This window comes from Natator depressus, chromosome 3 (genome assembly GCF_965152275.1).
Source record: "Natator depressus isolate rNatDep1 chromosome 3, rNatDep2.hap1, whole genome shotgun sequence".
NCBI classification, from domain to species: Eukaryota; Metazoa; Chordata; order Testudines; family Cheloniidae; genus Natator; species Natator depressus.
Window position 1 is genome coordinate 44,223,864 of NC_134236.1, and position 25,883 is coordinate 44,249,746.

General features: G+C 42.2%; 1 protein-coding gene across 1 annotated transcript in view; it reads right to left on the bottom strand.

Moving 5' to 3' along the window:
• CSMD1 (CUB and Sushi multiple domains 1) overlaps positions 1-25,883 on the bottom strand; it is a 1,960,312-nt gene that overhangs the window by 674,817 nt on the left and 1,259,612 nt on the right. Inside the window, exons 9-10 of the mRNA XM_074947791.1 lie at positions 17,272-17,396; positions 11,940-12,061 (exon numbers count right to left, since the gene is read on the bottom strand). Of these exons, the coding sequence (XP_074803892.1) occupies positions 11,940-12,061; positions 17,272-17,396 (247 nt within the window). The remainder of the gene's footprint in view (positions 1-11,939; positions 12,062-17,271; positions 17,397-25,883) is intronic.

The following is a 25,883-nucleotide window of genomic DNA, read 5'->3' on the forward strand; positions in this document are numbered from 1 at the left end:
AGGAATAGGACTCCAAGTGGTCCTTTCCCTGATTGTTTGTTAAATCACTTGGTGGTGGCAGCGATCCCAAGGCAAGAAAGAAAACTGTGCCTTGAGGAAGTATTAACCTAAGCTGGTAAGAATAAGCTTAGGGGGTCTTTCATGCGGGTCCCCACATCTGTATCCTGGAGTTCAGAGTAGGGAAGGAACCCTGACAATAGCACACACCAGGCAAGTGGAGAAACCATTCTCCCCAACAGTCAGGAACTGTTTATCACCCTGGAGACAGCACCCTCCCAACCTGGGCTCCCAGACCTTGAAGGCAGAGAAGGCACCTCTGGTGAGTGTACCTTTGTAAACATAATACATGGTTTAAAAGCAAGCGTGTTTAATGATTAATTTGCCCTGAAGACTTGGGATGCATTCGCAGCCAGTACAGCTACTGGAAAAGTCTGTTAACATGTCTGGGGATGGAGCGGAAATCCTCCAAAGACATCTCAATGAAGCTGTCCTGGAGGTACTTCCAAAGCCTTTGCAAAAGGTTTCTGGGGAGAGCAGCCTTATTACATCCTCCATGGTAGGACACTTTACCACGGCAGGCCAGGAGCACGTAGTTTGGAATCATTGCATAAGAAAGCATGGCAGCATGTGGTCCCGGTGTTTGCTGGCATTCAAGCAACATCCGTTCTTTATCTTTCTGTATTATCCTCAGGAGAGTGATATTATTCACGGTCACCTGTTTGAAATAGGGGAATTCTATTAAGAGGACATTCAGAGGTGGCCGTTCCTGCTGGGCTGTTTGCCTGTGGCTGAAAAGAATTCATCCCTGCTGTTAGCCACATGGTGGAGGGAGGGGTGAAGCGATCATCCCAGAGAATTGGGTGTGTGGGGGGGCATTAGTTGGGTTTGTGCTGCATGTTAACCTGAAAACATCAGCCCCTCCTTTTAAATGGCCAATGTGTCTTTTTCAATTTTACTCTCCCTTTTTTCCCTCCCACAGCTGCAAATGTTTCAATGCTGCCACTAGCATCTCCGTCCCAGAGGCTAGGGCAGATAAGAAGGCGAAAAAAAACATACTCACAATGAAATGTTCTCTGAGCTCATGCAGTCCACCCAAACTGAAAGAGCCCAGCAGAATGTGGGGAGGCAGACAATGGCAGAGTCCAGGAAAGCACAAAATGAATGCGAGGACAGGAGGGACGCTCGAGAGGACAGGTGGTGGGAGTAACAGGAGAGGTGCCGGGATCAAGAGGAAAGGTGGTGGCAGCATGATGAGAGGAGGCAGGATGCAATGCTGAGACTACTGGAGGATCAAACTGATATGCTCCGGCATATGGTTGAGGTGCAGAAAAGGCACAGACCGCCACTGCAGCCCCTGTGTAACCAACTGCCCTCCTCCGCAAGTTCCATAGCCTCCTCACCCAGACGTCCAAGAACACGGGGCGGGTGGGGCCTCCGGGCACCCAACCACTCCACCCCAGAGGATTGCCCAAGCAACAGAAGGCTGGCATTCAATAAGTTTTGAAGTGCAGTGTGGCCTTGTCCTTCCCTCCTCCCCCACCCCTCCCGGGTTACCTTGGCAGTTATCCCCTATTTGTGTGATGGATTAATAAAGAATGCATGAATTTGAAACAGCAGTGACTTTATTGCCTCTGCAAGTGGTGATTGAAGGGGGGAGGGAAGGGCGGTTGGCTTACAGGGAAGTAGAGTGAACCAAGGGGACGGGTTTTCATCAAGGAGAAACAAACAGAACTGTCACACCATAGCCTGGCTAGCCATGAAACTGGTTTTCAAAGCTTCTCTGATGCGCAGCGCACCCTGCTGTGCTCTTCTAACCACCCTGTTGTCTGGCTGTGTGTAATCACCGGCCAGGTGATTTGCCTCAACTTCCCACCCTGCCATAAACATCTCCCCCTTAGTCTCCCAGATATTGTGGAGCACACAGCAAGGAGTAATAACAATGGGAATATTGGTTTCGCTGAGGTCTAACTGAGTCAGTAAACTGCGCCAGCATGCTTTTAAACGTCCAAATGCACATTCTACCACCATTCTGCACTTGCTCAGCCTATAACTGAACAGTTCCTGACTACTGTCCAGGCTGCCTGTGTATGGCTTCATGAGCCATGGCATTACGGGGTAGGCTGGATTCCCAAGGATAACTATAGGTATTTCAACATTCCCAATGGTTATTTTCTGGTCTGGAAAGTAAGTCCCTTGCTGCAGCTGTTCATACAAACCAGAGTTCCTGAAGATGCAAGCATCATGTACCTTTCCCGGCCATCCCACATTGATGTTGGTGAAACATCCCTTGTGATCCACCAGTGCTTGCAGCACCATTGAAAAGTACCCCTTGCCGTTTATGTACTGGCTGCCTTGGTGGTCCGGTCCCAAGATAGGGATATGGGTTCCGTCTATCGCCCCACCACAGTTAGGGAATTCCATTGCAGCAAAGCCATCCACTATGACCTGCACATTTCCCAGAGTCACTACCCTTGATAGCAGCAGGTCAGTGATCGCGTTAACTACTTGGATTACAGCAGTCCCCATAGTAGATTTGCCCACTCCAAATTGATTCCCGACTGACTGATAGCTATCTGGCGTTGCAAGCTTCCAGAGGGCTATCACCACTAGCTTGTGAATTGTGAAGGCTACTCTCATCTTGGTATTCTTGCACTTCAGGGCAGGGGAAAGCAAGTCACAAAGTTCCATGAAAGTGCCCTTACGCATGCAAAAGTTTCACAGCCACTGGGAATCATCCCAGACCTGCAACACTATGCGGTCCCACCAGTCTGTGCTTGTTTCACAGGCCCAGAATCTGCGTTCCATGGCATGAGCCTGCCCCATTGCCACCATGATGGCCAAATTGCCAGGGCCCGTGCTTTGAGAGAAGTCTGTGTCCCTGTCCTCATCACTGTCATCACCGCACTGCCATTGCCTCCTCACCTGCTTTTGCAGGTTCTGCATATACTGCATGATAATGTGCGAGGTGTTTGCAATGCTCATAACTGCCACAGTGATCTGAGCGGGCTCCATGCTTGCCGTGGTATGGCGTCTGCAAGAGAGCAGAGTTACAGGGGAAGCGGTGGTTGGATGACCAGTTTTGCAGACCTACTGCACCGTCTGCTGCCAGGACACAACAGCTGAGCGGGCTGCACGCTTGCCGCGGTATGGCGAGACAAGAGCAGCCGAGCAGATTTGTGGCGGAAGCTGCCTCGTGAGACCACCAGGAGAGCAGAGTGGCAGCAGAAGCAGTCATTCAATGATGATGGTTTGCAGACCTTCTGCACCGTCTGCTGCCAGGACACAACAGCTGAGGGGGCTGCACGCTTGCCGCGGTATGGCGAGACAAGAGCAGCTGAGCAGAGTTGCAGTGGAAGTGGCCCTGTGAGACCACCAGGAGAGCAGGAGAACAGAGTGCTAGCAGAAGTGGTGGATGACGTCGGTCATACAGAGAACCTGCGAGGTGGATTCATAGCATCAGGAGAGCAGGAGAGCAGAGTTGCAGCGGAAGCGGTGGATGATGACGATGGTTTGAAGACCTACTGCACCTGCTGCTGAAAGCAGTATGGCGCCCGCACGGAAAAAAGGCGAAAAACGATTGTCTGCCATTGCTTTTATGGAGGGAGGGGCGACTGACGACATGTACCCAAAACCACCCGCGACAATGTTTTTACCCCATCAGGCATTGGGAGCTTAACCCAGAATTCCAATGGGCGGTGGAAACTGCAGGAACTGTGGGATAGCTACCCACAGTGCAATGCTCCAAAAGTCTAGGCTAGTGAAGACCTAATTCGTGTAGACCTAATTCTACCTAATTTCATAGTATAGACATAGGCTTAATCCAGATACAATATTTCACAAAGTAACTAGACAGAAAGAAGCCAACACTTTATTGGGGCTGACCTAGTAGCATGGGTAGGAAAATGTCTTCTACTGCCTGGATTTACTTACTTTGAAAAGAATAGCAAATATAAGCAATTTGGTACTATGACTCAAAATTTCATAACTGTAAGGCAAAAATTAGGCCTCTAAGTCCATATTTAAGCTGTCAGGCTGCCTGATTTGCAGGTGTGCTGAGAATTCAAAACTCCAACATAAGTCAAGGGGAACTATAAGTACATCAGCACATCTGAAAACCAGGCCACTTATTTAGGTGCCTAAATATGGATTTCCACCTTTTTTAGGGCCCCCAGGTTTGAAAAGGTGAGTCATATACTCTTTCTAGAAAGGCAGCAGAAGCAAGGTTACATTTCTGTCAGACATCCTGTTAGGTAAAAGGGATGTTCTCATCACATATGTTATTCTTCAGAAAGCTATCTACTAAAGATGGAGTCAGTAGTTTTGGGATACAAATGCTAGGATGATGTCCCAGCCTCAAGTTTGTTGAGACAACTTCAGATACATACTAGGTAAGGTGATTTTAGCCCTGTGACATTAGTAAAGAGAATCTGCAATCAGTATATATATTTGACCTCATATCAGGGCTTCAAGTTCACAGGGATCACAGTCCTAAAGCCACTCATCTGTCTCCTATATGCTTCAAGTCAAAAAAGTCCCCCATAGATGTATGGCTAATCAAGTACTTACTTAAAAGGGTGTTTTGCACTACCTCTGCTCAGCTCTTCTGATAACTGGAAATAATAGAGGTAAAACCTTGTCTGCTCTTGTCTGCACTGTGTGTGTCAGTCTCTACACAAACATATTCATACATTCAACATAAAAATGTGGCAATAAGAGGAAATGAAGCTCCAAATCTTGTGAATAGAAGCTCTCAATTTTGAAGTTGTCAATAAGGAGTTCTCTTTTGGGTGTGTAAAATCTTTAAGGTTCTCTCATGACTGATGAATAGTCAGCCATTAGGAATCTTCCCCTCTGGACCCCCTGTGGTATAAGGAGATCTATTATGATCATGCCAAAGGACCCAGGTGTCCCTTCAGAACACTGATAGGTGTCATGGCTAGCCCACCCACACAGCCCCACCTCCCCCTTGACCTTTGTGCTACAGACATGCTATGGCTATGAAAAAGTAATTGTTATATTATACTGAACACAGAATATAACTCTATCCCTCCTTGCACAATATTAACTTTTTATTAGGGGTTGTGTTTTTCTTTTATGCTCTTTAGCTTTGTACATTCAGAAATCAATCAAGCTCTACAGAAGCAACACACATCCTGCACTGTTTAATAAATCCACAGCTCAGTCAAGACTGGTTCTATGCTGTGTTTGTGGACTTTTCTTCCAGCTATCAAGCAGGTTAGCTTCTTCAGTACTTTACACATATGAAGTAAAAATGTTTATCTATGAATTTATATGGTGCTCATCATGAGTTAGTCAAATAGGATGGTTACTAGTGTTTAACACTTTTCAGAGGTCAACATAAGAAAAATCCAATAGAAAAGAGCAAGTGTGTTAAAACATCATCCATTCAGTAATTAATCTCTCTCTTTGACATAGTATTTCCTTTCCTTTCATGAAATGTATTGTATTTTTCAGAACCAAATATGTGGCAAAACACATCATTGAAAATATATTTCTGATTCAGTGAATTTGGCAAGTGTGTCTCAGAAATATTACCCAAACAATTTCTCCCCAAAATAAAATTTCCATTTATTTAAAAAGACAATTTTATTTTATACTTTTTAAGACAATTTAGATATTTTGAACTCTAAATGTTGTTTACAAATCACTAACTCCAATTTCCATAAGAACTAGATGTGCATCTTCAGGGTGCTCTGCTTCAGTTGTCCATGCACCTCTTGAGCCCCTGATCAGAGATTTTCCACTAGCAGTGTTTGTTCAGCCCGTGCATGCACGGCATACAACCTAGTGCTGCACCCTAAATGGTATGTAGAGCTCCACAAATGAACCATCCTCAGCTCCTTCTTCATCTGAACATCCAGCAAAGAAAAGTCTGAGGCAGAGGGGAAGGAAGGCGGGTAGTGGAGTACCTATAGGAAAACACACCTTAATAAACAGGTGAGTAACCTGTTCTTTGAGTAGTATCCCTGTGGTACTCCACTTCAGGTATCCACACAGGAAAGAGGGAGCTTTGGGATAGAGTCCAAGATAAAAGACAGTACAGCAGAATGAAGCGCCACATCAGATCTGATGGTTTGGACCAAGGAATAATGATTAGAAAAGTTATGCACTGAGGCCCATGTACAAGCTGCGCATATCTCAGCCTTTGGAATGTTCTTGAGTAAAGCTGCAGAAGTTGTCTGTTATCTGGCAGAATGTGATGATATCCTTTGAGAAGGTAAAATACCAGAACACCAGCTGTGACATAGCAAGCAACTATATGCCCAGAGATCCACCTTGAAAGTCTCTGTGTAGAGATCGTGGACCCCTTAGATCTTTCCACAGTTGAGACAAATAATCTGGATGATTTCTGAAATTGCTTGGTCCTATCTAGAGAAATGGTCAATGGCCATCTCATATCTAAAGTATGAAAGAAGTCTAAAACTGAGGTTTATGTGGTTTAGGGAAAAAAAAATACTGGTAGATAAATGTCCTGGTTAAGATGAAAATCTGACTGCATTTAGGTAAGAATTTAGGATGCAGCCATAAAGAGACCTTTTCCTTGAAAAATACCATAAATGTGGTCTGTCATAAGGGCCCCAATCTCCCCAATCCTGTGAGTTGACATGGTAGCTACTAGAAAGGCTGTCTTCCTAGATAAGTGAGGAAAGGAATAGGTTGCCATAGGTTCAAAGAGCAGTTCCATGAGGTATCAAAGTACCAGGTTAAGATCCCAGGAAGGAATAGGATCCTTAACATGGGGCGAGAGGTTCCCTAAACCCATGTCATGAGGACACAGGGTGAACAGATATGGAAAACCATTCTAGTGGGGGATGAAATGCTGATATCACAGCCAGATGAACCTCAATGGAGCTAAATGATAACCCTGATTTCTTCAAGTCCAGGTAATCCAAGATGTCTGAGAGTGAAGAGGATTCAGGTACAAGATTGTGACAGTGACATCAGTGATTGAACCTTTTCCATTTCTGAAGGGAATTCAAATTGACTCTTCTACCTGTTTTAATATCTGTAGTACTCCTGTTGAGCAGGTGTATTATAATCACTTAGGAGCCATACTCAGAGATGGAGGACTTCTAGGTTTGGGTGACTCGTGCAACCTCCACCTTGGTAGAGATGAGGGATGCTCAGAAGCTTAAATTGCAAATTGGACACAGGCGAAAAATGTAACGGTACTGAGTCTGTCTTGGCCAGATCAGTACTATAAGGATTATAGTCCTTTATGATCTTGTTTGTCACCCTTAGTATTAGTGGTATTGGAGGGTATGCATAGGAAATGCATAGGAAAGGTCATTGACAACTGAGGCCTCTATTGAGCAGTGTAGGGGGTACTTCTTGTTGCTGAATGTAGTGATTAGGTCCACCTGTGCAAATTTTCCACCTTTGAAATATCTCATGAAGAATTTGAGTCACCAAATCCCATTGCAAGTCCTGGGAAAAGCACCTGCTGAGCATATAGGTTGTGACATTCTGAACTCCAGAAGGTAAATATATGAGATGTGAGTCTGATGGGCTATATGGCAGTTCCATAACTTTAGAGTTTCAGAGCACAGAAAGGGGGATATTGCTCCCCCCTGTTTGTTGGTATAAAACAGGGGGATATTGCTCCCCCCTGTTTGTTGGTATAAAACATGTCCATCTGAATCCTGATTGATTTACCATTCACAATAGGTAGAAGATGAAGGCAGAAATTCCCTGACTGCCTTGAGTTCCAAGAAATTGATACAGAGACCTGTTTCCAGAGGTGGTCATCTGCCCTGAGTTTAGAGGGTACTGAGGCATGCTCCCACCTGAACAGGGATGTGTTATAGCTACTGTTGGAGCTGGGCAGATGAAAGGGACACCCACACAGACAGAGTTGATTTTTCCACCACTCTACAGAGTTCTTCACCTGGAAGGGAACTGTGACCTGTTTGTTCAAGCTGTTTCTGGTTGAGGACTACATACTTCTGAACCAACTCTAAAAGTAGTGGAGGCATAGTCTTGCATGTTCAGTCACAAAGGTGCTTGCTGCCATAAGACCCAGAAGCTGTAAATAGTTCCTTACTGTAGTCTGGGGGCTCTCTTGAATTGACCTGACCAGATTTGCCGAAGTTAAATCAATCAGTCTGCAGAAAGGAAGGGTCTGACTGCTAATTAATCCAAGTATGCCCCTATGAATTGTATGCAGGGGCTAAAGTTGATTTTTGTGTTTGTTTTTTGTTTAGCTAGACACCCAATTTCTGGAAGACAGAAACGGCTGCTTCAGTGGAAATCTGTGCTGCTTCATAAGATTGGCCTTTGAGTAGGCAGTCATCAAGATAAAGGAAGATTAAAATCACTTCTCACTAAAGGTAAGCAGCTACTACGGCTAGAACCTTTGAGAACACCCTTGGGGCCAAAAATAGACTGAAAGGAAGTACTTGGTATTGAAAGCGTTCCTGGCCCAGGGTAAAATGTAGCTATTTCCTGAGTGTGGTTTGTATCCCTATAGGGAAGTAGATGTCCTGCAGGTCAAAGGCCAAAAACCAGTTTCCTACATCTAAACAAGGAATTATAGCTGCCAGAGTCCCCATCCTGAATGTTGAGATTTTAAAACTTCTGTCAGTTGCCTCAGATCTAAGATTGGTTTCCACCCTCTATCCTTCTTCGGCATGAGAAAATACTTTCAGAAAAACCCTCTTCCATGTAAGGAGACAGTACTGGCTCTACTGCTCCTAAATGAAGGATAGGGTTGCACTTCTTGACTCAGTATAGTCTCATGAGAGGGATCCCTGAAGAGAGATGCGGAAGGGGGATGGGGAGGAAGGGATGTGAAATATATGATGTCATCTGATGTAATAACCTCCATAACCCACTCGTCATATTATTCCACCAAGCCTGTTGGAAATGGGAAAGGTTGTCTCCAAAAGTGGAAAGATGAGTGAAAGGTGGCAGCTTCCAAACTAGAGACAAGGGAGGAATTGAACCCTCAACCAACCTGAAAAAAACTATTGTTTCGATGACAACTGCATATTCACTGAAGGAGGGTGAACAGCTCTTCCTCTGCAGTCTAAGTCTCTTTCTATCAGGTTCAGCGGTTCTGTGAAATCCAGAGAACTGGACAGGGTGTGATTTTTGGGCTGTTTGAGACCTGCTAGATCCAATTGATCATGGCGTGTATATATACCCAAAGTCCTCAACGTGGTGCTGGAGTCATTCAGTGAGTGTAGGAACACATCCTTAGTCCCCAAGAAGATCTTCCAACCAAATGGGAGGTCCACAACAGTATTCTGAATCTCTCTTGGGAACCACAAGAGCTGGAGCCATTACGCCCCACACATAACTGCTGTTGAGATAGATGTAGTGGTATTGGAGTATCTAAGGAATCTTGGAGACATGTACTTGGTAAATAATTGACCCTCCATGATGATGATGTTCTCTACGCTCCCATGGAAGATATTTAATCAAGGCTGCAAACATGTAATTTGTTAAGTCATACTTGGCCACAATCACCTGATAGTTTGTGATCTGAAATTGGAGGGTCACGGATCAGTAAGTCTTTTGTCCAAAAAAATCTAACGTCTTCTGCTCCTTATGATAAGGGGTCGAACTAAAATAATGCTGTTTACCTCTCTCATTTACAACATCCACTCTCAAGCTATTAGGTGGGGGGTGGGAAACCAAAAATTCTGAGTCTCTGGGAGAAACAGAATATGTCTTATCTTCCCATTTGAAAGTTGGCAGAATGGTGGCAGGAGTTTGCCGTACAGTCTTTGCTGGATCTAGGAGCGCTTTATTAATGGGTAGTGCAACATGGGTGGGTGTCGCCCACTGCACAATGTCCAGGAGCTTGTGTTGTGAGTCTTTAACCTCCTCAAGAATATTTGAAAGGCATCAGAGAATGACTGCCTCATTCAGAGAAGAGGAAGAAATAGGAGTTTGAGGGTTGAGCCTTCTTATACACCCTTATCTCCTGTTTTTCAAAGGACTCCTCTTGTTGGCAGTTGGTAGAGGAGACTGTGTAACCCTAGCCACTTGGTGCAATGACACTGGCAAATTGCTGCTGACGTGCCACCCACAGATCACCATATGGTCACTGGGGGATCCATATGGAAAGCGGGTGGCACCCAGGACTGATACCACCATCCCTGTCATGGACGAGGATCCTTATCAAAGTATGGGTGCCTGTACTGATGTGGAGAGAAACCTGCACTGATAAAGAGGAGACTGATTGAATGTTTCCTTCATACCCCCTGGTGTCCTTCAAAAGGGGGGACCTAGCAGAAAAAGACAGATAATCTTGCGGTACCAGGAAGCAAGTGGTAATCCAGAGGCTGGGGTCTCAGTACAAAGAGTCATTCAGAACCCATATATAGTGGGGACTCCGGCTCATCTAAAGCTGACAAGTCCCTGGAGTAGCAGAATTCCTGCAGTACCAAATGGATTGGTAGCAATGCAGCAGTTGAGGTGGATGATACCATTGATTTGGAGTGCGTAGGTGCTGGGGGCTGAAGGTGTCTGGTGCTTCAATTTTGCCAGTACTGGCAGTTGTGAATGAGAAGGCACTGATAGTAAGTCTGACATAGATGATGCCATTCTAGAGGACTGTATGTTCTTGGCCTTCCTGACCTTTATACATAGTACTCTGGAGTCGTGCTTCTCTGAAGCATTCCAGGATCTACTGGCCCTACTGGTACCAGAAGAAGAGTCCTTTGGTTCCACGATACCAAGTGGAGAGGTCAAGGCCTCCAACTCCACAAACTTAACAGGAAACCAGGACCTTTTGGGAGCCAACTCATTATGATGGGAAATCGAGCTCCTCTTCAGAGCTATCTCTGCATCCTCTGAAGTCTTCCCCCTCTTAGGGGAGACCTTGGCCTAGGATGAAGGGGAACTGGATCTGTCTGAAGACAGATGTATGAGGAGGAGGTCCTGACCTGACTTGTGCTCTGTATAAACCTTGTGTCACACATTGAGTGTATAAAGTGCATGCACGTGCCAACGGACACTGCTAATGGACAATCTCCAATCAAGGGCTTGAGAGGCGCATGTGCATCTCAAGCGGAGCACCCGTAGGGACACTACATAAAGAAGAACAATATATAAGGATGGTGCACACCTATGTTTGCTTACAAAGTGTCCATCTTCTGGTGAGACATGCTGTTGGTTTCTTTTTTTTAATATACTAATAGAAACAAAAATACATTGTTGCAAATAGAATTGGACTAGTTAACATTTGTAATGCTGAAAATATATATACACATTGTTCACTCTCCAGCTTTGCACAGCTGAGATATTCAGTCTTTTAGTGAAGAAAAGCAAGGGGCGTTTTATTCTGTTTCTTTATTCTTTCACAGTAGGGGGTCTCTATTTGACTTACATTGTCAGGAGATTGATTTTGCAGCAACACAAAAATGCATTGTGATAACATAACAGTACAAGCAGCAGACCAGGTTTTGCTTTTTGTGTACTATAATTAATCAGAATTATGTATGCAAAACTCTTAGGAAACACTAACTTTAAAACCCACAGTCATGTGTGTCAAGAAAAATAAAATAAATGAAAACCATAGTAACTAGGTAATAATATAAGGAACAAGAGTAGAGAAAATAATTTCCCCCCTTATCCATTTTAAGGCTCCTGAATAATGATCATGCCCCCATGGCGTATCTTGCAAAATCAGCCCCCATTTGATATATTGTTGTACCTGTTTTTACATAACATGCTGGGACATTTATTTACATTTTGGAGGCTTGGACTGAAACCTACAATTCAAAAGGGACAATATCTTAGGTTTTAGTCATTCGTATTTTGTTTTGTTTTTTCAAAATCCTATATTTATTCATAGCATCTGGATATTAGGAATCAGTACATTCATAACATACTTTGAAGCAAAGATCCCTTAATCCCATGTTCACCAAATCTACATGTTTGGACAATCAGACAGATAAAAGGCATACCTTTTCTGGGTCTGTTGTTGTGATAACCCACACACAGTGTGCGTTGTCTTCATATTGAACTGGGTAATTAGGTGATGTAATAATTCCACTTGGTCCACGCAGATTAGAACCACATGTTCTAGCTAGAATAATTAGCACAAAGAGAAAAGGAATTATTTTTTGCAGTGGAAAGTAATTTTGGGGAAACTATTTACAAAAAACTATTTTATCATTAACAGTCTATTGTACAATAATGACTACAATAATAGTCAGTAAAATAATCCTGTGCTGAAGAAGTTAGAATGGATTTCAAAATCCCTGAAAAAAAGACTTAAAGAAGAAACACAGGAGTGCTTTTCAGTTCATGAAAAAAAATACTTACTCTACCTTATCTTTATTCTTATTGTAAGTGAATTCCCCACATGGCAAGGGGAAGTTTCACCTCAGTGGCACCACTGTCCACTGGCAGGCACAAATGTTCTTTCAAGGTTGCTCTGCAGGTTTTTTGGCATAGACAGCAGAAACATTAGATGAGAATGTATTGCTCTTTGTAACACTTTCCCCTGCTCTACACATGGATTTCTGTGATCTCTAAATCCCTCCCATTGCAGGGGATGGTCCAGGCATTCCTGGGTTCAACTCCACGCTCTCACAGATTTCCTATGTGACCTTGGCCAAATGTATAGGGGTAAAATGTTCAAAATCTCCTTAGTGACTTAGGGTATGTCTACTCTGCACTTCAAAACCCACAGCTGGCCAATGCTAACTAACTTGGGCTCATGGGGCTCGGGCTAAGGAGCTTACTTGCAATGTAGATATTTGGGGTTAGGCCGCAGCCCAGACTCTGTGACCCTCCCACCTCATTAACTTTCAATGAGATTTAGGCATTGCATTGACTAGTGTTAATGCCAAACTTTTAGGCATCCTGCAGCCTAATGGAATTCACAACCTTGAGTTAGGTGTATTATGCATTAGGAGAATTGGGTGCCTAAATTAGGATTCTTAAATGCCAGTACACTGAATCACTAGCCAGTAGAAAATGCTGAGGAGAGGGGTGGAGCTTAATTGCACTCCACTCAGGGAGTTGGGTGCCTGAGTCCAGAGTAGAGGGCGGCACCTATCTCTACTTGGGATTCACAGCATGAACTCTTCCCCGGAGTTAGGCAACTAAGCCATTTTTGCAAAAGCTGCCACTGGGTCTCCTCCCAAGGGAGTTCCCTAACTACTGCCATATAGAGTGATTCTCACCCTCCCTCTGGCCTAATGAATATTACGTTTAACAGCTTAAACAGGAGAGCACCACCCCAAAATAACCCCTAGCTCAGTGGTGAGGGCACTTTCCTGAGATGTGGGAGACAAAAGTCAAAATTCCCTTGCCATATCAGGCAGAGGGAGGCAACTGAACTTGGGTCTCCCACATCTTGGGTGAGTTCCCTAACCACGGGGCTAAATGATAAAAAGGGGGGAATGCTACCTTCTGTCTGTTTTGTGTGGGTTTAGGCCTTCTCTGAGCAGACCTACTGGATTAGGCCCAGAAGGCAAGATAGGTGGAGAAATGTCTACTCTATGAATCTTGCTGTGGCTTAGTTATGAGTTAAGCACCAAGCTGCCAGACAATGTCAGGACTTAGATGGCTGATCACCTGCCCAGCCACTGAAATGTAGTCATGGTTGGGGACATTAATGGTGGAAATGTAGGCGCCTCAGGATTTTAGGCACTTACAGGGTTATGCAGCAGCTTAGTGGGGGTTTCATGAATGCCAGTGGTGCCTAAACTTTGGACTTAGGCACCTAAAGTGGCAATAACAACAGTGTCAGCAGAAAAGCCAAATGCATCCTTGCATCCATATAGGTAATTCTACCAAAGCATGAATGAAGAACACTAGCAAGCTAAGCATGTCTATCATATGGAGAAGTATCAGTGTTCAGATTTAACAACATGAAAGGGAAATAACATATTTAGCAGATCAGCATCTCCCGACTGTACCAACCAAGAGTAATTTTAACCATTAGAATAACAGGACCAGAATCATGAGATCTGAACTAGAGGATACTTTGGCTCCATGACCCAGTAGATGCATCATAGCTCCAGTGGTCCAACCAGAAGAAAATTAACTTTTATTGTGCCATTTCTTAAATTTTAGCATATTTCTTCTATAAGTCTGACCATATTTTGGCCTTGATTCCAAAGGTGATACAAATATTTGGGCAGAGCTAGGACCCTAACAAATTCATGGCCATGAAAAATGGTCACGGACCGTGAAATCTGGTCTCCCCCTGTTAAATCTGGTCTTTTGTGTGCTTTTACCCTATCCTATAGAGATTTCATGGGTGAGAGTCTCAAACTGGAGATCCTGACCCAAAAGGGGGTTGCAAGGTTATTTTTTTGGGGGGGGGGAGGGTCACAGTATTGCAACCCTCACTTCTGCGCTGCCTTCAGAGCTGGGCGAATAGAGAGTGGCGGCAGCTGCTGACCAACGGCCAAGCTCTGAAGGCAGCAGCACTGAAGTAAGGGTGGCAATACCATACCAGGCCATCCTTACTTCTTCACTGCTGCTGGCAGCAGCTCTGCCTTCAGAGCTGAGCTCCCACCTGCAGCCACCACTCTCTGGTCAACCAGCTCTGAAGGCATCACCACTGCCAGCAGCAGCGCAGAAGTGAGGGTAGCAGTACCGCAACCCCCACGCCCTACAATAACTTTGTGACCCCCCTCCCCACTTCTTTTTGGATCAGGACCCATACAAGTAGAACACCATGGAATTTCAGATTTAAATATCTGAAGTCATGATATTTATGTTTTTTTTTTAAAATCCCATGACCAAGAAATTGACCAAAATGGGCTGTCAATTTGGCAGGGCCCTAGCCATAAGAAAATCACCCAGAATTGTTCAATGCAGTTACTTAATTGTTATGTCTATTTTTCTACATTAAAGTATATGCAGATAACTTTTGTAAGTAATTTGAAATTGACTTATTTGTGCCTGACGCTTTGGAGAGGCAAAATTTTAACATTAAAGAAATACATTAATGAGAAAATCTGGGAGTTGGACTCATAATAAAATTAATAGTCAAGGCTAGGTTGTGGCTTTTAGTTGCTGCCCGCCATTTGACGGAGTGTGGACCTCCCCCATCCAACTGCAGGTACAATGTTTCCTGGAGCTTAAAGTCACATACAAGGAAAAGCCTGCTGTGTCAATTTGTAGGAGGGTGTAGTTTGTGTTTTCCACACTGCAGCTGGCCAAATCTCCTCGGAGGCATGGAGAAAAGGCCTGGGCCAAGTTCCATCTCCTCCCTGGTCCTTCTGCCATTGGCTTGCAATCTAACTGTGAGAGTAGTATCTAAATGTAAAAGAGAGAGCAAGGACTGCAACTGAGACTACACCTAAAGACAGGTTTGGAAACCAAAGCTAATGCAAAATACAGTGACATAAAGGTAGAATTCATGGTTTACTAAATAGATTAGCATAGGCAGTTGAATCAGAGTCCTTTTGCTATAAATAGGAGTTAGGGTAAGGTATACTTTCTATGAGAATTCAACTTTGAAACTTAATCCCTGTCTGTCAGCCACAGCCTATGTTTTCCCCATCAGGCTTTTGAAGATGGGGTGGGGCTGAAGACTTTGGTGGGTTGTGTTTGTTTTATTATCCACATGGATACTTGCTATTTCTTTAAGGAATTTGATGAACAGTCCAAATTCAATAAGGAGAAATGCAAAGTACTGCACTTAGGAAAGAACAATCAGTTGTACACATACAAAATGGGAAATGACTGCCTAGGAAGGCGTACTGCGGAAAGGGATCTGGGGGTCATAGTGGATCACAAGCTAAATATGAGTCAACAGTGTAACGCTGTTGCAAAAAAAAGTGAACATCCTTTTGGGATGTATTAGCAGGAGTATTGTAAGCAAGGCACGAGAAGTAATTCTTCTGCTCTACTCCACGCTGATTAGGCCTCAACTGGAGTATTGTGTCCAGTTCTGGGCACCACATTTCAGGAAAGATGTGGACAAATTGGAGAAAGTCCAGAGAAGAGCAACAAAAAAATTAAAGGTCTAGAAAACATGACCTATGAGGGCAGATTGAAAAAATTGGTTTTGTTTAGCCTGGAGAAGAGAAGACTGAGAGGGGACATGATAACAGTTTTCAAGAACATAAAGGGTTGTTACAAGGAGGAGGGAGAAAACGTCTGAGGATAGGACAAGAAGCAATGCGCTTAAATTGCAGCAAGGGTGGTTTAGGTTGGAGATTAGGAAAAGCTTCCTGTCAGAGTGGTTAAGTACTGGAATAAATTGCCTAGGGAGGTTGTGGAATCTGCATCATTGGAGATTTTTAAGAGAAAGTTAGACAAACACCTGTCAGGGATGGTCTAGATAATACTCAGTCCTGCCATGAGTGCAGGGAACTGGACTAGATGATCTCTTGAGGTCCCTTCCAGTCCTATGATTATAGTGTATGTTGCATTGTACAGTTTAATTTATGAGATGGGAACACAGAGTACTGGCACCTTTGGAAGCCTGTCTATATAAATAGAGGTTGGCCCCCGGGTAGGGATGGAGCCATATTTTGCAACCAGGGAGGCAATGGGTCACTAATAGTGCCATCTTCAATTATACCCATTGGTTTGCTAATTTCACCCATTATCATGCTTGTGTATTAGGACAGCAATATGGTATTACTGCAACTATTCAATGGGTACACTTCTCTTCACCCTGCCAAAGGTACACAGAAAACTCGCAGCATCACTTCCATCCTGGCACCACAACCCTAATAGCAGCCCAGTAGGCTCACCCTCCAGCCTCATCCCTCCAGTCCTCTCGTTGCAAAGGTACTCCACGTCCATGAGAGGCAGTAGCTATGCCAACAGGAGAAACCCTCGCATTGACAAAGCACTGTCTACACACTGGGTTAGGTGTGTATAACTATGTTGCTTAGGGGTGTGGATTTTTCACAGTGACATAGTTATACTGATGTAAGTTTATAGTGTAGACTTGGCCTAAAACAATAAACCTTGCAGCTCCATAGAGGCTGGCTGCAATCTGATCCTCAGAGTGTTGTGCAGTGTTTTAGTGATGCAAATCACATTAATCTCTAGTTTTGGAAGTGTTTCTAAACAGATTATTGTCCCTTTAGAACTGAATTATACTATTTTTTTTCTTTTAACAATAAGGAAAATAGAGGATTCATTTAACATCTTTCTTAATTATCAGATGGAGGGAGTTAAAAGCACTTTAAAAAATTTGCAGATGATATTAAATTGGAAGGACTTGCAAATATCAGAAAGGGCAGGGAAATAATACAAAGAGACCACGTTAGATTTTTTTAAAATGGAAAAAATGTTAAAGGAGTCAAACCTTACCACGACAGATTGGCCTGTGGTCACTCCAAGCAGCTAGTGTATCTGTCACTCTCTGGCAAGTGATGCTCTTAGAACCCTGGAGCACATAATTATCCTCACAGGAGAACTGTACACTTGCACCCACCCTGGGGATAATGGAAAGAAAAGGAGAAAGATTAAGCTTATTACAGAAACCATCAGGAATCCTTCATCAAACAACTATAGCACCACTAATTCAAGATCCAAACACGAATTTAAGGAAAAGTTCTCTTTTTTCCGATAAGAAAGAGCTTATACTCTACAGCAGTGTTTCCCAAACTTGGGACACCGCTTGTACACGGAAAGCCCCTGGCAGGCCCGTCCGGTTTGTTTACCTGCCGTGTCCGCAGGTTCAGCCGATCGTGGCTCCCACTGGCTGTGCCCAGCCAATGGGGGCTGCGGGAAGTGGTTGCCAGTATGTCCCTCAGCCTGCGCTACTTCCCGCAGCCCCCATTGGCCGGGCACAGAGAACTGCGGCCAGTGGGAACCGCGATCAGCCGAACCTGCGGACACGGCAGGTAAATAAACTGGCTGGACCCATCAGGGGCTTTCCCTGCACAAGCTGCGTCCCAAGTTTGGGAAATGCTGCTCTACAGAATAAGAATGATGAATGTAATCAGCCACCATTGAGTGAAAAAAAGGAAAACTCACTGTGCTGAACAATCCTCTTCTGAAACTTACTTCAGAGGGTTAAACCAGGGATAAATTTGGTCTCAAATGTAGTGAAAGATGATTACTGTTACCAGAGGTGAAAGTGGGCCGGTACAGGCCGGTACAGCATACCGGTAAGAAGTGGCTGCCGGTACAGGCCTGTATGCTGCCCCTTTTGCCAACAGAGGGGGGCAAAAGGGGCAGCTGCCCCAGGGCCAAGCAATTTAAAAGGTCTCAGGGCTTGCGGCACTGACCAGAGCCCCGGGCCCTTTAAATCACTGCCGGAGTCCCGGGCAGTGCGGGGCCTAGCAGCACAGAAGGGCTGGCCGGGGGAGGCTGACCCCCAGCCCCACCCCTTCCACCCAAGGCCCTGCCCCTTCTGGGGGCCTGGAGCCAGGCCCCGTACCGGTAAGCCTTTTATGTTACTTTCACCCCTTACTGTTACTATACATGGAGAAAACTTACTATAAGTAACTTCAGAACCAATGCATACGGTCTAGACAACAGTCTAAAGAACTTTTACTTCAGTGTCAGATAAAATATCTAGATATTTTAAAGGTCCTACTAAGCACTGGCACAGAACTGTAACAATAAAGTCTCAAAGCTATATGAGGGGCAGTTTGGGGCATAAAGCAGCTATGGCATTATAGCCACTACTTTAATGTTACATCCTGAAATGCTATGCAAGATAGCTACTTGAAAACATTTCTAACAATATGTTTTCCCATCAGAAAAGGCTGATTCAATTAAGATGAAACATTTTGTGGGAACATACAGTTTTCATCGAAATTTTAAATGAAAAATTATTGAAATGATTAATTTTGATAATGTAGAAATATTTCACTTAGACAATATAACCTAGTCTTAATGCAAATAGTTGAGTCAAAAAAGTTAAAACTAAATAAATTTCAACTTTTTGAAACAAAGTGAAAGCTTGAAGAGCAGTAATTTTTTTTTATTTTTCCAGAATGAAGTGTTGGAATTTCATTCCATGGAAAATGTCAACATTTTGATATTTGTTCCTGTTCAGAAAGGGAAAAAATGAAATTTCTCATGGAATTTTGGGTTCCAGCCAGTTGTAATGTAAAATATATTATAAATATTCCATTGTGAAGTTTATCTTAAACTCAGCCTTTCAAAACAATGTAAAAATACTGTGTAATTAAAACACTCTGTCTACCTGTACTCTTTTCCACACGTAAGAGTTTCTACTGGTTGTTGTATTCTTTGTTCCTGCACTAACATATTGTGTAATCTTGCTGTGTGGTGTTCAACAGCCACCGTATTTCAAGCTTGGGTAAAATAATCACTACATATGAAATTTCTCTAGCTCAGTGTTTCTCAGCTTGCAGGTCATGATCCCTATGGAGGTTGGAGGGGAGGGGGTCACAGAAGGCAATCAAGGTCTTGACATTTTTGTCACAGTCTAAAAGAATATTTCACACTCCCACTTCCTACACACCCTTACCTGTCAAAGTCATGTATTTTATGTCAACCTCTCAAAACACAGTTAAATTATATAGGCTTATTGTTATGATGAGAGTTAATAGTATAAATGGATCACAAAATTGTTTGACTTTAAATAGGGGTAGCCAACTTGAAGAGATTGAGAAATGCTGCTTTAGTTGGAATTTGAGTATGCTATTATTGCCCACCAGTAACTGAAAGCCCATACTGTCACATAGGTGTGGCAGTTGGGCCAAATTATCCACCCTCTGTGCAGTCTTCCTCATACAACCAATGAAACTGTTGCATGCAAATTAGCTGTAGAGTAAGAGTAGTGATTAGTTGCGTTACCTTCGCTATTACAATGATCTAGGACTCTTGGCATAGCATAGGTACATGCCTTACTGTAGCTGTACACTGTGTGGGTGTAATTCATATAGTTAAAATGGCAAGTTCCAAATTTCTCCCCTCCCCCCCCCCACTTTTACTGCTGAGGGGGGCTGTAGAGGGAGAATAATGGTGAGGTTTTTCTCTCCCCTTTACCACTCCTTTTTGAAATTTCAGTTTGGATTTGAATCAAAACAAAAATTTTGAATTGAAGCTAGACACAAAAAGATTCATGAAAAAGAGAAAGATAAGATAAGATAAGATAAGATAAGATAAGATAAGATAAGATAAGACAATAAGATTTTCTTAGAAAAAAACCAGAACAAGTTTTGTTTCAAAATTTTCTCAGGAAAAAAAAAATCAGAACATTTTTGTTTTAAAATTTTCATCGGAAAAAATATGAAACATTATGCCCTGCACCCTGGATTCCACAAAGCCTCATGTGAATTAAGGAACATGGAAATTTATTTATTAAATCCATTGTATATTTCATTTTTTTAATTTTTTAAAATAATTAGGTAAGTTGCCACTTCCCACAAAAAAAAAAAAAAGTTGTAATTGACTCAATATTGAGTTGCTTCTGTTCTCATTAAACAAATATTAAAATCAGTGGAAAATATGGTGGGAGTACAAGGCTGAGCATTAATTTAAATGACATTTCTTCCTCATATTTGAATTCACAGAGAGACACTTTCTCTCTTATTAAACTTAAGTAAAGTGTTAAGTGTTGGGCTTGGGGGTGGGAGGGGAGTTCAAAGAAGGAACTAACAGCTGAAAATCACAAAGCACACAAGATGATATTGTAATATTAGAGTGTCATTATTATGTTTAAAACTATGAAACCCTCGTCAAAGGACTTGTCACCACTGAATCAGCAGTGTCTCGGCTGACTTGAAAATGAACCCTCTCCCTTTCCATCAATCTAAATCACTAAGTGTCTTTATGCAGTCTCGGGAAGCTGTTGAATAATGTGCCTTTTCACATATTGCAGCTCAGCACAATATCCACAGTCATCATTCTCCTGATAAGTGCAATAGCAGCTTCTCAGATCTTTACTTGAAACTACGAAAACATATTGCCTTTCTTTTGTTCTCTACAAAATATTTCATTTTTTTTCTAAAATCAATGTGACGCAAAGAACAGCATTATTTTTCCTAAGAGAAAAGCTGAATGTGTTATTACACAGAGGAAAAAAATCAAATTGATTTTTCTTTTTATTTTTGTATATTCAGCAGCTCCTTTATGTAGCCATTAAAAGGGAGTCCTAATATACATAATAGTATTAGTTTCATGCTGTTTGCAGGTGAGAAGTAAACATTTAGGAGACAAGGAATAATCTCGGTCCCTTCATAATCCTACTGGCTACAACTGAGGAGGCTTTAAGACATTCAGAAAAATAGGACTTTGGATAAATGATGAATGAGTGAATGCACTGATATATGAGTTTTTATGTACAGGTGGTTATGCGCTACTCACTGTACTATCGGAGTACCTTAAAAAACATGAATGGATTTATCCTTACAACAGTCCTGTTAGGTAGCAGAGTATTATCTCCTCAAGGTCAAATGTGGGGGAGTAGAAGATAGAAGTAGCATGATCCGGCCACAAATAAAGTTTCATCCACAAAAGGCGTTCCTTTCACCAGAGACACCATTCACTTACAGCGGATGTTTAAAATATGATTACATCTGCTCTGTGGTTCCTTGAGGTTAGCTTCCCTTCGGTGGGATTCAAATACACCCATGGGCTTGTTGGGTTCCTTAGGCCTGGCTCCAAGTAGGTGAAGCTCAGAGGCCTCCCTGGCATTACAGTAGTAGACTTTTTGGAATTGACTCCTTTTTGAGTTAAAAAAAACAGCTAATCGTGGTAACTTCAAGACAATTGTGGTGCCAAAATAATACATTACTCATAGTATAAATCTTTTTAATACGATCCTCCTTCTCACTTTTCACATGCTTTGATTAGAGTGAAGTAGTTAACAATATTGGCATTTAAATGATCATTGGGTTCTGCATTAACATTTGTTTGAGATGAATGGGGCAATGCATTCCTCAGAGCTATTGTTTCAGGCTCTCAGCAGACTCAGAGAGAGACGACACATGGATCATATTTTAAAGATTTTCTCCCTATCATAAGTGCTAGAGTGTTCCTTTTCTACAAAAATGAAAGCTTACATTCTGGAGCACAATGTGGCAGCTTGGGAGAAGCATTAGTGCCCTGTACACGTGCATGCTTCCTCTCCAGGGTGATTCCTATTATCCCCAGTTTATACACGGGGAACTGAGACACAAAAAAGAATAAGTGCTCATATAAGAAATTTCTGGTAGAGCTAGAAACTGAACCTAAATCTCCTGAGTCCAAGTGCAATGCCTCAAACACAAAAGCATCCTTCCTCCCCCATATAAGGAGATTATCTGGGTTGACTGATAATTGTGGCAAAATAATCTTACCATAAAGTTAGAACTGGAATATTTTGATAAACTGAAGCTAAGAGTGAAACATTAGAACCACACTTTTGGTATTATTATTACTACTATCAGTGGTTTGAAAGGAAATAACTTTTTTTCATAATCAATTTGCTTAAAATTTGGTTCCACTCTGAAAAGTGGCCCTCTGAAAATGGCACTGTGGAATTGTGGGGGACCATATTTATTGTCTCCATTATTTTAGGATGAAATTCTCAATTTACAAGTAAACAGATAGGCCATGGAGGAGAATGATGGGTTTTATTTTTCCCCACCAACTGTATACAGCTTAGGATCTCACAGTCAAATTGAGTTAATCCTTTGTTACAACCCCGTTTCCAATAATGATCTGGCAGACAATATTCTGTCTAGAGTTACATGTACACATTTTTTTGTGTTTCTGTAAGGTTACAATGTGAGTCACAATTCCTCCCTGATTCTTCCATTGCACTGGGAAGGAGTTACTACCTTCCTATATCTGGAGGAGCTTACTTCTCCACTGCATAGCAAGCTGCATGGAACGTGGAGGGAGGAGCACAAATTGGAGGAGGGAAGATTTTGGAGATGGTACCATAAAGTCAGTGTGTGACCGGCTGTGACTAGAATGTTAGTTACAGTTGCAGCACCTCTGTAAATAGTTCTTTTTAAAAAGAGACAGTTTAGTTTAAGAAAGTTGGAAGTCCTCATGTTATTACCCAGTATGCAGTACACGAAACACCCTGTGCACCAGGCCAGCTACCTCAGCCAGCACGTGCATGAGGAGCAGGGAGGAAGAACAGAAGAGAACATTCACATCATGAATAAGTGTGACAGAATTTGAGATTACAAGTCTTCTGTGTGGTTGCTCACACAGGGCAGAATTTAGGGCAGAATTTTATCCTGCAAATGGAACTATTTAACAGTTCTGTTGAGGAATATGCAGAAAATAGAATCTAGCTCATTCTGTCATAACTCCACATGCTTCAGAGGGCTATCAGGATATAGCAAAGAATGTATTATTTGCCATTATAGCTGTCTGATATGAATCACAGGATGTAGATCTGAGTCAGAAGGTGCCATTTTTATATTGTCTCCAGAGTAGACTAGCCCCTGGGAACTTAGAGTGCATGTTTGTGAACCCCTTACTTACACTGAGGTGCAGTTACAGACAAGCAATCCCACTGACTGCTCACTGCTGTGAGTAAGAGGCTCATAATAAGGACATATTAGGAGCAAAATCTTAATCCCATTGAAGTTACAGGCAAACTTCCCATTGAAATAACTGGAATCAGGATTTAGCCCTAAACATGGCCTGAGTCTATGACTCTTACTTACATTGAATAATATCTTAGTCAGAATGCAGTCCCATTAAAACTTCAACAGCTATCATAAGTAAAAACAGAGAACCTGAACTCATGTCTTACTAAGTAAATTCAGAAGGAACTCTCACATATTTTGGGTTAAGATGGATATTTAACAGTTACAGAACATTACATTTTGTTTTTGTAATGTTTCCATTTATCTATTTTGAAAAAAAAAAAGTCATTCTATGGAGTATTTCATGCCTGTAACAGAGCTATAGTGTTTTGATGATATTATACCCAAGAGTCAAACAAACATCTAACAAGTGGAAAGATAAAAAGACAGTTAATTATATTTATTGCAATAATCCACTGAAAATTAAAATAGCAAGGAAGATTTATTTTCCCAAACTTTCCCAATTAATATGTCCCTGTCATAAATATAAAGGGAAGGGTAAACCCCTTTAAAATCCCTCCTGGCCAGAGGAAAAATCCTCTCACCTGTAAAGGGTTAAGAAGCTAAAGGTAACCTCGCTGGCACCTGACCAAAATGACCAATGAGGGGACAAGATACTTTCAAAAGCTGGGAGGAGGGAGAGAAACAAAGGGTCTGTGTCTGTCGGTATGCTGCTTTTGCCGGGGATAGAACAGGAATGGAGTCTTAGAACTTTTAGTAAGTAATCTAGCTAGGTATGTGTTAGATTATGATTTCTTTAAATGGCTGAGAAAAGAACTGTGCTGAATAGAATGACTATTTCTGTCTGTGTGTCTTTTTTGTAACTTAAGGTTTTGCCTAGAGGGATTCTCTATGTTTTGAATCTAATTACCCTGTAAGGTATCTACCATCCTGATTTTACAGAGGTGATTCCTTTACTTCTATTTACTTCTGTTTCTATTAAAAGTCTTCCTGTAAGAAAACTGAATGCTTTTTCATTGTTCTCAGATCCAAGGGTTTGGGTCTGTGGTCACCTATGCAAATTGGTGAGGATTTTTACCAAACCTTTCCCAGGAAGTGGGGTGCAAGGGTTGGGAGGATTTTGGGGGGAAAGATGTGTCCAAACTACGTTTCCCAGTAAACCCAGTTAGAGTTTGGTGGTGGCAGTGGATATTCCAAGGACAAAGGATAAAATTAATTTGTACCTTGGGGAAGTTTTAACCTAAGCTGGTAAAAGTAAGCTTAGGAGGTTTTCATGCAGGTCCCCACATCTGTACCCTAGAGTTCAGAGTGGGGGAGGAACCTTGACAGTCCCAATGCAATACCTTAGATGTACTTTTCAAATGAAGTTATTTTCTTTGTTTTATAGGCTTAAATATGAAAATGATCAGAAAAATGTGTACATAAAAAGTTAAACATTTTAAAAAGTGTTTAAAATGTGTCCCCAAAGAGCAGCGAAATCTGTGATAGGTTTAGATTAGCTCATACCACATTAACCCCAGGTGTCAGTGATATTTAGTAACCGTACCTGTCCTGCAGACATAGCATAATCAGGGTGCAATTGTGCAGGCCTGTGCAGGAGGTTTGGAGATCGTGGTACATTAGCAAACTAGTTCAGTAGCGCTTTTACCATGACACATGGCTCTGTGTTTGCAGTAGGCTTATGAAATCAATAGCAACTGTTGTTGTGATGGGACAACCATTATTTTAAAACCAGCCTCAAAGAAAATGAACACAATTTGCAAGCATAGGCCTTGATACTGCAAGAGACATGTTTAACTTCACCCAAGTGGATGAAATCCTGGCTCTATTGAGGTCAATGGCAAAAGTCCCATTGAAATCCTGGCTCTGCTGAAGTCACCCTATGAGCAGTCGCTGCTGAAGTCAACGGGACTACTCAGAGGATGTAATATAAGGAATATGAATAAATCCTTGAAGTACTGACAGTTAATTTACAGTTTTAGAGCCTTACATTTCTTAATGGACTTCAGGAAGTTAGTGTTTTGTTTTTTTAAACAGGAACTTGTTGTTCTCCAAGTATTCAATGGAATTTTTCTGAAAGGGAAAGGAATTCCCCAGCAGAACAGGTGGAATTTTAATGCTACAAACCTTTTGCTTCAGAAATTAATACACATAATTGTCTTGTTTTGGTAGAAACATGTGGATTACATAATATTAGTTTCTTTGGTTGACTAAATCTCAAAAATCATGGCCAATTCATTTAACATATTGTCTTAAAAATGTGAAGCCTACATCTTGATACTATGTATATTTTTAACTAATAGTTTCCAACATTTGTTTATTTTAAATCTAAATCCTCACAATTCCATGTAACGAATAAATGAGATAAGGTAGAAATTTTCCCTTAAAGGAACAAACAGTGTGCTGTCAACATTATTTGATATAAATACAGTGTAATGAGAGGAGACT